The sequence below is a fragment of the Ptychodera flava genome, chromosome 17 (genome assembly GCF_041260155.1).
Source record: "Ptychodera flava strain L36383 chromosome 17, AS_Pfla_20210202, whole genome shotgun sequence".
NCBI lineage: Eukaryota > Metazoa > Hemichordata > Enteropneusta > Ptychoderidae > Ptychodera > Ptychodera flava.
In genome coordinates, this window is record NC_091944.1 from 28545322 (window position 1) to 28559121 (window position 13800).

At 38.9% G+C, this 13800-nt stretch overlaps 1 protein-coding gene across 2 annotated transcripts in view; it reads left to right on the forward strand.

Annotated features, from left to right (window-relative positions):
- Positions 1 to 8735: 8735 nt before the first annotated feature.
- LOC139115982 (uncharacterized) overlaps positions 8736 to 13800 on the forward strand; it is a 74011-nt gene continuing 68946 nt past the window's right edge. The window contains exon 1 of one of the 2 annotated variants that reach the window (XM_070678462.1): positions 8736 to 9177. In XM_070678462.1, coding sequence (XP_070534563.1) covers positions 9087 to 9177 — 91 coding nt within the window. In that variant the 5' untranslated portion in view covers positions 8736 to 9086. The remainder of the gene's footprint in view (positions 9178 to 13800) is intronic. The other variant, XM_070678461.1, reaches the window with a different exon arrangement.

The following is a 13800-nucleotide window of genomic DNA, read 5'->3' on the forward strand; positions in this document are numbered from 1 at the left end:
ATATCTGTAGCACGTTTCACAAAATTTTAGTGCCGAAATTTCAGAGTTATATACCTAATTACAAAGTTTATGAAATATGCAAATGAACCCTTAATTAACTTTACACTACTAACTGCTTTACAACACAGTTAGATATCTGTCGGATCAGTATATGCAGCAGTTTTCATGACGTTTGATGCAGTTATTTCGGAGTTATATGACTAATTATAAGACTTCATGGAATATGCAAATGAGCTAATTATTAACTTGACACTGCTCAATGCTTCTCAGTACAATTTGATATTTATCAGATCAACATCTGTAGCAAGTTTCATCAAATTTAATGCTTTAATTTTGGAGTAATATCACTAATTATAAAGTTCATTAAATATGCAAATGAACCCTTAATTAATTTAACACAACTAAATGCTCCACAACACAATTAGATATCTGTCGGATCAGTATCTGCAGCAGATTTCATCACATTTGGTGCAGTTATTTTGGAGTTATATTACTAATTACTAAACTTCATAAAATATGCAAATGACCTATTTGTTAACTTGACACTGCCAAATGCTTCTTAGTACAATTAGATATTTATCAAAACAATATCTGTACCCAATTTCACTGACTTCGGTGCCGTAATTTCAGAGTTATATACCTAATTACAAAGTTCATTAAATATGTAAATGAACCCTTAATTAATTTAAGACTACTAAATGCTTTACACTACAGTTAGATATCAGTCGGATCAGTATCTGCAGCAGATTTCATCAAATTTGGTGAAGTTATAACGGAGTTATATGAATAATTACAAACCTTCATAAAATATGCAAATGAGCTATTTATTAACTTGACACTGTCTAATGCTTCGAAGTATAATTAGATATATATCAGATCAATATTTGTTGCAAGTATCATCAAGTTTGGTGCAGGAATTTCAGAGTTAGCTCACTAATAACAAAAGTTCATTAAATATGCAAATGAGAAGATAATTGACATGACACTCACAGTATCATCATAATGTTCTTAGATTGTCATCTGTGAAAAGTTTCATGAAATTTTGTGCAGTATTTCTTGATATATGTCTACACTGTCATTACCGTCTCCATAGGGAAACCATTGAATGGAAAAAAACGATATTGCATAACTTCATTAATATGCAAGCCACACTAACCAAAATCTAATCAGTTCTTGCAAATAGCACATGGTACCAGTGTACCAAATCTGACTTGAATCCGTTCAGGCGTTTTTGAGTTATCGTGTAAACAGACAGACAGACAGACAGACAGACACACACACACACACTAACACACAGACAGACAGACAGACAGACAGACATCGCTATGACAATAGCCCACGTGTTTACACACGTGAGCTAAAAATGATTAAGCTGTGTGCGATCTGGTCGTTTCAAATTTGATACATTTGGGTTATCGGTACATATCATCAAGATGTTTGTATGTGCAGGCAAAGGTCTTACATAATCCCGACGACGATCCGCGTCAATGTAGGCGTCTCGGACATTGTCTTCAAACAACATGTATGTATGTACGTACGTATGTATGTACGTATGTATGTACGTATGTATGTATGTATGTATGTATGTATGTATGTATGTATGTATGTATGCATGCATGCATGCATGCATGCATGCATGCATGTATGCATGCATGTATGTATGTATGTATGTATGTATGTATGGATGTATGTATGCATGCATGCATGCATGCATGCATGCATGTATGCATGTATGCATGTATGTATGGATGGATGTATGTATGTATGGATGTATGTATGTATGTATGTATGTATGTATGTATGTATGTATGTATGTATGTATGCATGCATGCATGCATGTGCATGTATCTATCTATCTATCTATCTATCTATCTATCTATCTATCTATCTATCTATCTATCTATCTATCTATCTATCTATCTATCTATCTATCTATCTATCTATCTATCTATCTATCTATCTATCTATCTATCTATCTATCTATCTATCCATCTATCTATCTATCTATCTATCTATCTATCTATCTATCTATCTATCTATCTATATATCTATCTATGTATGAGTACGCATACATGCAACTTATTTGAAGTTCTATATCCATCTGTGACGCCAGAACCCCATTAAGGAACTTTCCCTAACTTTGAAAGTGAGAAACTGCATAATCTTCAAAGGAAGCCCCAACAAGGGGAAGGCCAAAAGAATATTGTAAAAATATGAGAATACGAATAGCTGTCCCTAAAGCGCTTTCTACCTTAATCCAAAGTATACAAGTAAGTAACGGATAATTTTGAGTTTCACGCTGCTTTCTCGGCTTTTAAATACGAGAAGTTTGTGGGATAATCCTTAAAACTGTAACTTGAGAGAAAAGAAGATGCTACTAAGGAGATTAAAGCCGTCATGGATATGCTCCAGAGGCCTATTGAATTTAGAAAGAATACTGGTCAAATAGCACAGCCTTCAAAGAAGCGAGATTACATCAACTTTCCAGAAATACTGCTGGAGCGAGTGCCGTGCTCACATCTTTATCGGCATATCATACACGAAAGTGGAGTCGAAAAGCTTTTGTTACTTGTTCAGATTCCAAGAATCCAGGATCAGAAAGATTTTCTCTAAAGTTTGTACGGTGCTTTCGTGAGACCACATGCAAATTATTTGCCAGAACCATTGGGCATCTAAACTGTTTTGGTTTGTGTCAATATATGTCTGAAAAGGGCTTCATACCACTCTTGTGCTGACAGTGGCCATGCGCTGTACCACAGAAAGGAAAGCTGAACCGCAAAACAGCGCGTCTTTTATTTGCTGAAAATGTGAAAAAAAGTAGGAAATTAAAGTGACGTTTATTGATACCAAACTGAATGGGAATATGAAATGTATTCAAGCCTCACGTTCGTGCTGTTAGTGACATTGACCTCCTCACCTTGCATAATTAGATCATTGGTGAAGCTGTTTGTTACCATCAGTCGGAGCTATGGATGCGAGAGAGAGAGAGAGAGAGAGAGAGAGAGAGAGAGAGAGAGAGAGAGAGAGAGAGAGAGAGAGAGAGAGAGAGAGAGAGAGAGAGAGAGTCATTTGTAAATGATAAAGGTTTATGACACCAGTGATTGTATCATACAAAGCATTTTGTATACCTTTTCAACACATACGCATATGGTGGACAGATAGACAGATACGTATAGTTAATCGCACGAGTAGGTGTGCTGTTACAGTTGTAAACACCACACTTATGGTCAGGAACTTGTAAACATCTCGAGGCTGAAGGCACACCTACGAGGTGCGATTAAAGACTTATACCACGGAAAACAGGCCAATCTTCTCTACAATTCGAAAATTACTGTCAATAAATCGTCGATTTTTGATTTGAACACCCACAATGGAATGGGGCCACCCATTGTTCGTCGAAAGGTCCACAGAGGTCATTATGCACCTGGCATGCAAGTTTGGGAGAATGACCTATCCCAGACAAGTAGGACAAGGGCTCTGGTCAACTGCAAATCTGCATATGAATAAGGGCTACAGAGCGGTATAATGCACCTGTGTAGAAGGAAACTGTTTTAGTCTGATTGGTCAAGTAAAACGGCTGGCTTTTCTATGTCGTATTGGCTATTGGCTAGCGAGAGGGCATTCAATCTATCGATGCATGTGATTGGTCGAAAGCGACAGTTTGCGCATTATGATGTTCTTGCCTCGTGGATGGCTTTCAATGCCATTTTTTGTGTTTTCGTCTGGTCAAGATGGACCTTGTCAACTTGTCTGATCTGATGACCCTCGAGACTTCCTGGAGTTCCTTAGACGGCCATGTGAAAACAACCAAAGTGAATTTTACATGGGCAAACTGCTCTATAAGAGCAGCCGCTACTACGGAGCGCATCAAATCAACGATGTGTAGTTCAACTTATAAAAAAGTACTTGGCGATGATACCACCGACAGGACCGTACTATCGACCACCCTTGCCAAGGGATAATCAAGTTCTCCTCCGAAAAAGTAGGCGTCTTTACGCAAAGCAATGTGCGAGATGGCTTGGATAGAAGGCCATCACACTGGACATTCTGGCAAGGTAATTTATTCTTTTACTAAAATATTTAGACATAAAACGAATTCTGTAGGCCTAAGTTATAAAATTAAATTCATTTATCAAAATATTATTTTGTGTGTGCGGCAATATCACAGAATTTCTTTCGACTATTCCAAAGACGTAATAAAAAGGCTGTACTCATTTCCATGCTATTTGTCACATATGGTTTTTTTTTTTTTATAATTTCAGGTGAATGCGGCAACATCTCTGTACCATCAGGGATTCGATGAGCAGCTTATCAAAGAACAAACAGGTCACAGATCAGATGACGGTTTACGCGCCTCAAATGTATGTCTACCGCCCTACAAAAGCATGTGTCGAACACTAGTGTTAAATCAGAGGAAGCTGTAAGTCAACCAGTTTTTCAAGTTGCTACAAAACAACGTAACAAAACAGACAGGATTGGTCCAACCCAAGAAGACGCCGAATCAAAGATGGACAGTCCTCATCAACAAATCGTGTTGCTTATATTGAGCATGGTCCAAAGAAAGTTAAAATTGAATTATAAAATAACATTATATATTATAACATTTTAATTGAATAAATTGTCTTCATTGTGTTATTGAGTGTGTGAATGCTTTAGGTATCTCGACTGGACCTATTCTTCTCGTGCATATTAGTAATCGGTCATACTTCTTTCATATTTAAATGAGTAATAACTACACTTTTATTGATATGATAATTATTTTCTTTCATTAAAGTGTAATGATTACTTATTTACACATGAATAAAAGTATGACTGATTACTACTTTGCATAAGAACAATAGGTGGCAGTTGTGTTTTCAGTGATAAATGGATGGCAAGAACAATAGGTCACATGACCTGGAGTGGTATAAATACCATGAGAGAGAGACAGCTAGATGGACATCAAAATGTAATAGTCTTCTCAGAGGAATATTACAGTATTCGATTCGAAGAGCCAAGAGGTGTGTATACTTGTATGTAATGTCTGGAACGTATATTTCAGGTTTTACAACAATCGTAGGAATGCATTACACTTGAACTATGGACATAATTACTTTCTACTCAAAGCAACTTCATTTTTATGTTCATATGATAGATGCAAAGTGTAATGAGAGATGCAAGGTTAAATATTGTATGTTTACAATTTTCACGGTGTATCCTACACTATAATATTGAGGTTTTGGTATACATCTGATAACAACTGTTTGGATTTCAAGATGTGCATTCTACCATTCAATGTATTCGTCAGCCAAAGGAAGTAATTAAATTTTAGAATTCACATAAGAGTGCTATGTTTTTGTTTAATGGATGCTCCTCAAGCTTTTTAGCATGGGAACTATTGAAAACTGTTTAAGAAGATTTTGTCTCGAGTCGTTCACTAAAGTTTTGTACTTAGTCTGCTCATTTTCTTTCGTATAGATGTGCGTCAAATTTGGGTCCACAGTTTCACCATGCAATTAATGTTTGTCAGTCAAGGACACAGTCTCTCACCACTTTTGCCATATGCTTAAATTGATGAGCCTTTGCTTACCTTTTGCTTGTTCTTTGCTTGTTTGTGTCAGAATTTAAGTCAGATTTGCTATGCCGATGTGATGGTTATCTTCAGACAATCTGGTAGCGGATTGCAAACGCTCGTTATGTTTGTGAGGTTTATGGTGTTGAGGTGACATCAGAAAAAAACCCGGTTAGTTTGATCGTCATGCCTATAAGTTTTAAACTTTTATATTTGCTTAACACACTCCTTGTTGCATGAACAGAAGCTATCTTTCTTTGATCAATACAAAGACCTTGGGATTTTTATAGTTCGCTGATATTGAAAGACATTTGCATTTACTGTACATTTGTTGGTAACTTCTTCTTTTCTGAAAGTTTGCATATTGTTGTTAAGAAAATGAAGGTAAATTGTTCCAATCCTGCATAGGGAATTGCACCAAAGTCCGTCCCCAGGGGTAGGGGTGTCTTGTCTCAGGACAAGGTTCTTCTTGCTATGGTTTATTTTATTTTAATACGTTTGACTATGATATTTATTGCCAATAAAGAGTTATATTACCAACCTTTCTTTGCAGCTTTGGTGTCTTTGTCTTATGTTAGCGCTGGTTTTGTAACGATTTCTTTTTTCGTATTTACGTCCTTTGATAATCTTTAGCGAAGTTTTGTCACTGTGTTGCGTCTATTATCTTACCAGTTTGATTGCCTAATTCGCCAAGGCAAGAAAGGGTAGTAATTTAGTCTATTGTCTGATGGGTTTGAGTGCCTAATTCGCCAAAGTAAGCAAGGTAAATTACTAATCTGTGGACGCTGTCACCAGATTATCACCGGATTAACTTTGACAGAGTCAACAACGAACGCACCAGCAAGGCCTCTTGTTATACCTTGCTGGTGCGTTCATTGTTGACTTTGTCAAATTTAATCCGGTGATAATCTGGTGACAGCGTCCACAGATTAGTAATTTACCCTTGCTTACTTTGGCAAATTAGGCACTCAAACTCATCAGATAATAGACGCAGTATGTTGATAAAACGTTAACGCAAGATTGTCAAGGGCAGTGCTAAGTTAAGACCAAAATACCAAAGGTTGGTAGAATATATCTTTATTAGCAATACAACGAAACACCTACCCATCCCTGGGGACGGACACGTAGGCGACCCCCTATGAATCCTGTTGCACAAATTTGTATTGTTGTCGAGTCGCCTTTGGTCTACTGTTACAAACAATTCATATGACAAAATCCGTGTACTGAATAACCGTATAATAATTTGTCCTTTGTCTTGGCATTGAAGTGCAAGTACTTTGTCTCTTGTATGTTCTGTTTATTTTTTTGGTGTGTTAGTGAGTTAGTCTTTTGAATTTTATCAACAAAGTAAGATAGACAGAGTAGCAACACTTGCATGCCTTTTGTTCCATGGTCGTCTCGGTAGACTATCGGCTTTTCATATTAAAATGAGCTCCAAAGGTGTTAAACTTTTTGGAGGCTTTGTTTGTGGTTGATGAGTACACGAGATTATGCGAAACATACGACGAGATGGCATCGTACTGCCAGTCGCGTAGCAACCATAGTTACTTTGTGAGCTCTCAGGCCAGAAACACTGCTTCACGCCAATCAAAACATAACACGGCAGCAGTTTCATGAACATGTCCTTCCTTGACGCACGTGTAAAAGAGGGTATGACTGACCGTAAACCATTGAGTAAAACCAGACAGTATCGATAAAAGACTTTCAAATTTGGTTCAAACACACTCATTATATATTCATAAAATATGAGAGGAATTTTTAAAACGGTAAAACTCGTTTTCCTGAAGCTCAAAACACTCCCGTTTTCGCCAGCACGTCAATTCTGCTCAGCACCACACGACAACAACAACACAAACTTTGCCGAACATACTTTCGCTTAACAATGGGCGAAAATCCGAAAACTACCGAAGGAATCATGGTCGGTTCTCTTCGGAAAAGAGAGGCGAGAGCAACCTGAGGCGAGGCGAACATGGATGGGTTACGTAACCGCTTCACGCCTTAAACAATACCTGTTGCCACTCTATCTATCTTTCTCTATGATTTTATCAACAAAATGAGAGGGAGGAGTGGGAGAGGTCGTCCTGTCTGCGGCTGCGCGACTTTCTGGTTGATAAACATTGCCTCTTCCCAGAAATTGGTGATGAATGTTAAGAAATATGAAGCAAATTCAGCATTTGATGCAAATTCATAGTTCATCAGTTTTGTAGCTTTCCAATCACTGCAAGACTTTGCCAAATGTGTAGCTTTTATGCGTAGCTGTATCGGCAGCAGTCACGGCCGCCATTTTGAAAAATTTGGATATGCTCAAGGGATGTTGGGATATGCTGTGCATAGCAACAGGATTTGTTGTGTGGGTCCCGCGTGCACATCCGCAGACGGGACAACTCCCTCCCTTTAAGAGACAAGTGCTATGTTTGTTCTACTGCCTGTGAATCGTTGCACATCGGGCGAGTCAAAACGTAAGTGTCTTTTAAATTATACAGATAGCATTAGGAAATCTGAAAAAGTGTATTCGAAGCGTTTATACCTGCATATACGCAGACTGTCCCCCCTGTAGACATGGGACAAACGTTTTAAACTGACACATTTCACTGTCTTTTGTAGCTGAACATTTGGTTATTTGTGTTCTTTTCTTTGGTAAGTTATAGATGCTTTTATATTTGTAAAGGCCTACAGGCTGATATAAGTCTGTAATCGTAATGGTGTAAATATGCAATTTTAATTATTCATAAAATAACATGACTTCATGCCGAATAAATGTGTCAGCAGAACTTTTGATATTTTCATTTTGTCCCCTCAATGACACGGACTGACATCATGAAGTCTGAGGGATCTTTGAATTTGCTCTCATTTCATTGAATACGGCAAGTCTCGCTCAAAGAGTTGTCGACTTGTTTTCACAGGCTGTATACCCGCAGGCCACTCAACATTGATGTGAAAGATTTCGCACAGAAGATGATGCATTATCAGAAATGAAAGACTCTTCATTTCTATGGAAGTAGATGAGGTTGCAACTCTCTGAGTAGTAACACTGGGGAGTGACGTCAAATCTCGCCTTGATTATTCGAAATTAATTTAGTCTTCATCTGTGCCGCCTCTGCAACGTTTTCCACATTCATTTGATTGTCGTCAAAGGACGCTGAAGCTAGGGAGCCTTCCGTTTAATCATCTACCTAGGTGGGTTCAGTGTTACACCACATTCAAAAGGTATGACTGTACGCGGAGTGGATCCAATCGTACCGAGTGTGTTTATGTGTATCGGCTGACGCCGCGGCGGTTTTCGGTTGTTTCAATATGACAACGGTTTAACGACCCCTTCTTGGCAGTGACAGTGCTCTTCCCCTCTTCAATTCTTGAAATATCGAACTCGTTATTGTCATGGAACAGACTGCAGTCGTGACGTGATGAAGAACAACTGAAAGACAGCAAGCTGCACTTGCCACATTTCACTTCAGATACCATCGGTCTCTGGTCCCGCTCGTTCTCACTGCGACCGGGCTGTTCAGCGCAGGTCTGTTCGGTGTACTGTAGCACCATGAACTGGCAGCGATTTCTACCAAACCTACACACGTTGATCGTGTGTGTGCATGTATTACAGGCAGTCTCTTCGGAGCTTTACAAAAAAGGTAAGCGGACGCCCTGTTTTTTTCTCTCCGACTACCATGATGATGGGATGCTAATTACCAATAATTAGAAGATGATGAAGATGCGTGTTTCTGATCACAAATTTGTTCCACATTTCATTACATTATCCTATTCCTTGTTCCACTGTCTGTGCCTTTTGTAGCGGTGATGTAAAATTTGACGGATGACGCTCAGAGAAAATTCATTCCTCCTCCTTCAAGCTTACCTATATAGCCATACTCTTATTAAACCTGTTGATTAATTCACATCATGATTCCTATACGGCCACAACTTCACTTGACCCTTGACCCCGTAGATGTCATCGCATTTCCCGCTTAGTTGTTTACGGGTTGTCGTGTTTTCATAGCTCGTAAACTTTTCTTGCTCCCTGTCATGAGCAACACACTTGAGAGATTTGTCTCCCTCGCCGCGACGGGAGTTGGAGAAGCCATCAGTTAAAGATGCATGTAACGTACATATTCGTGTGTCTAACCCGTCTCCGCTGATAGGAAGGGATTACCTCTATAAGATGTACCATTAACAACCCTAATATTTAAAACCATCATCAACAAACCATTACGAGACCTGATGATCAATGTTCCAGCGTAATAGAAAAAAAATCCTTGCCCCGGAGTGAAAACGAAAGTTACAGAAGCGAAAAGCAGAACGATGGTCTCAAAGTGACGATACGCCATATCAGTAATGCTTCATCCAACGATAACTCGTAAAATAGCGCATTTACCCTGTCTCACCGAACCGATCGCTCACGTCATCTTACTTACAGAACAGCCTGCTCGTAATGTTTTTTTCACTCTAACAGTTTCACGCACGTCGCCTTTACATATATTTACTCGGTCAACTGGTCTACTAAAAAGCCATCATCGAAACAGAACGATGCGGTAAACGCAAAGTGCCCCGCAGCCAACTTTTAAGGTAGAATGTCAAACTCTGCGATTATCACCTCCGCAGTGCATGAACGCAGCTCGAAGCGGCAACTACCGATATCGTATTCTAGTTCATGGAACGCATATAGGCCAGCATGTGGATAGATTAATAGACATTTTCTGCAAACCTCGTATTTCATCGAATTCCACTTCGCAGTGTCTACTTAAAATTTAGAAGATCAAAAGTTCAGGGTCCAGATAAATATGATACGACGTTTCATGTCATGATTTGTCTTGAACTTATTCATTTGTGGCAGTACCCATTTATATTTTTCTAAAATCTACATTTTTCTGCCAGGGGGTATATTCCTATTGCCGAGGCCTGAACAAACCTGTCACTGAAATAATATATTGTAAGATGTACTTAACCAAATATTCAGAAAGCGCGTCAATCATTGCTGTGTTCTCAGGTAGCAATAACTTCTATCATTTACCTCGTCAGTTGGCGTGGTCATGTTGCATTTGCGATTTTGAATAAATTCAGCGCAAACTAACATTTACTTCGGCAGCGTGTATCAACGCACAGAGTACGATTGCGAGTGGTAAATCAAGCGTCCTTTAGCAATTAAACCTGGCTGATTTATGTCTCATAAATGCTTGATCAAATGTCGCACGCTACCGTCACCGCCCCTGTTCCTTGTCGGAGAGTAGGTTGACTTTTTTCAATATGACGCAACCCCGATTAAAATGAGTGGAAGTTGGGTGCTATTACATCACAGAAATATTCACTTTCACGTCCTGACATATATGAAACAAAATGTACCTACAAGCCTTGTAGTGTTTCTCTTTGGATGACGATAAATGAGAACCTCGATTGATAAAAAATCTTGTGTGTACTTCCCTCTGACGTGTTTAATCTTTCTGTTATGGTCGTCGTTGACGCGCTATGTCGTCTTATCGCAGCTGAGTAATATACTTGACATTAAAAAGAGATCGCTGATAGCTAGGTAGAATCACATGGTTTTGCGTGAGAATGCTGTTTATTTTTGTAATGTAGAGGTGGAAATTAAACTCCTGTGAAGATAGGTACAGTCTTCCATCGAGTATCAACCTACACAATGCCATCATCCATCGATCCATCCATCTATCCATACATCCATCATTACATCCATCTCTCCAATCATAGATAGATAGATAGATAGATAGATAGATAGATAGATAGATAGATAGATAGATAGATAGATAGATAGGTACATAGTACGTACATACACACATACATACATACATACAAAACACACACGTACGTACGTACGTACGTACATACATACATACATACATACATACATACATACATACATACATACATACATACATACATACATACATACATACATACATACATACATACATACATACATACATACATACATACATACATACATACATATGTTGTAATGGATAAATGCTGTACTGTGAGTTATGTGTTACAGCTGACTTGCCAGTCTACAATTGCATGGAGAGTATAGGCCTAGTTGTTTGACGTGATAATCCGATTGGGAACGATTTCCGGAGACATTCGTGTTGTCGTTATACTACGACAGCACGTTATTTCCATTCCTGACATTGGAGAGCAAATTGAACAAATGATAAGTATAATTTGTTTTCTGCTACTGGTGGTCAAATTTCTCTAGACTCTCTCGAAAGCAATTTATCACGGACGATTTGAAATGGAAGCCGTGCGGGGAAATCGAGAAGCGATTATGCAGTGAGACCGAACTTGCAGGATAGAAATACCCGCTCGTTCTATTAACACTTTTTTCATTCTCGCGAGACCCGTTTGTTTTCCGGTTTTTCATTTTTCCCCTGCCAGTTCACGTCTCAAGCACGGTTTTCTTAAAGGGCCTAGCTCACTGCAACAAGCGCGCAAGTGCCTCCGGCCCCCGCCCAATTAGCTGCACGTCGTCTGTGTTTGGCATTCTTGTAATTTACAGCGTCTTCTGTACGCCCTTACCACACAAGAGAAAGTGATGGCTAGAATCGTAAAAAATAAGACAAAGTGATATTACTTCGTCTACATTACCACTTATTATAGATAGCGGCTGTAATTCCACAGATTATGCGTACTATCAAAATTCTATCTTTTTTATTTCCTGCACGCTTACTCACATCTGTTCACAACTTTTGCCGACTTGTCTAAGCACAGATATTAACCAAAATATATTGCCGAGATAAAGGTTCGCGCCGAATTTTTCCACGTTTACGATGTCTCTTAAAAGAGATACTGTCCTCGCGAATCGTTCGATTGCACATAATCCTTTCGGAATTTCATCTTGAGTTCGCCATCTTCTCTGTGTTATTCCGTGCTCTCTAGTTCAAGTCAGGAACTAGAGATTTTGAAAAACTAGGAAGAGAAACTCCATATCTTGTAGCAGCGTGAGATTAGTTCTCGTTTTATACTGAAAATAATGCTAGGTCCGTGTCTAGATCATTTGACGCAGCATTTTACTTTACGTTAACTGCTTTCGCATTTTCTTGTATTCGTGCATGCACACACATAGTTACGAACAAATGAACTTTCATCATGAAATAAAGAGGTTGACAAATGCGCCAAATGCATCGTGGGAAACGGACCACCTTAGAATTGACCATCGTTCAGTTTGTCGCTTTACTCGCGTCACATGACTTTGTAGCTTTTCACATTTTCCAGCAATATGTAATTTTGGTTGCTCAAGCCAGATCAAATTAAATTGCTAGCGAAGATAGTCTACTGCCTGCTGTTTATGAATTAATAATGCCTCCTTCGGCGATGCACATTGATTTTTAATGCCTACTTAATGCCAATGTGATGCACTGGAATGTAATTTTTGTTGACCGGCTAAATTTGCAGTGCACATCTCGCAGAACAGAATAGAAAAAAGGAAGAAATCAATTCTGCTAGTTTTTCGTGTTTTTTTCTGAAATTGCGTTTCATCACTTATGCAGTGACTTTTGAATGCTTACACAGATTTGGTTATAAAGAGCGAAGGCAAAATTCATGTTAAGCGTTAAACTAGATAAGCAACTCAAATGCTTCTCGGAATGTGCTTTATTAATATGTGGAAATGCTGAGATCTTGAACCATACAACTGTCTGACTAACAGTCATAGGGTATCCCCGGAGTCTTTTGAACGTATAACTGCTTTTATTATCCGTCAGTTATGTCAGAACGTATATGTTATAGTGTATCAACAACTTGGAAATTCGCCGCCGGGCGACTGAGGAATTTGTTAACAAACATGAAACAACGACATCACCGCTAAGCCACGGCACTTGAGAACGTAAGCAATGGGACTGTCTCTCACCATTCACCCCATCAGCCAACGTACGAAAAAAACAATTCGGGTATCTAACAAAATGGTTAATCAAATATGAAACTGCTGCTCTCTGACAAGTGGGTCATAACATCAGGAGTTTGAGCAAAAGGAACCCGATAGTTCGGCATTTCATTTAATGTCGACGGCTTCGTTTTAACGTTGTCAACGGGACTTCACAGCTGATATGCCGTGCATGCAAACCAGCCCCTCTCCCAGGAATTCAAACACGCCGTAAAATGTAATATGAGTGAAAGTCACCACGGGTCCAATAGGATTTCATACATGAAGTATGACATCGGCGGTGTTAATTTAAAGGTCTGGCTTAATTTCATCGGCAAATTTGTCATATATCGCATTAAAAGCCTCGCCCTGGGGGCAAGACTCGTTG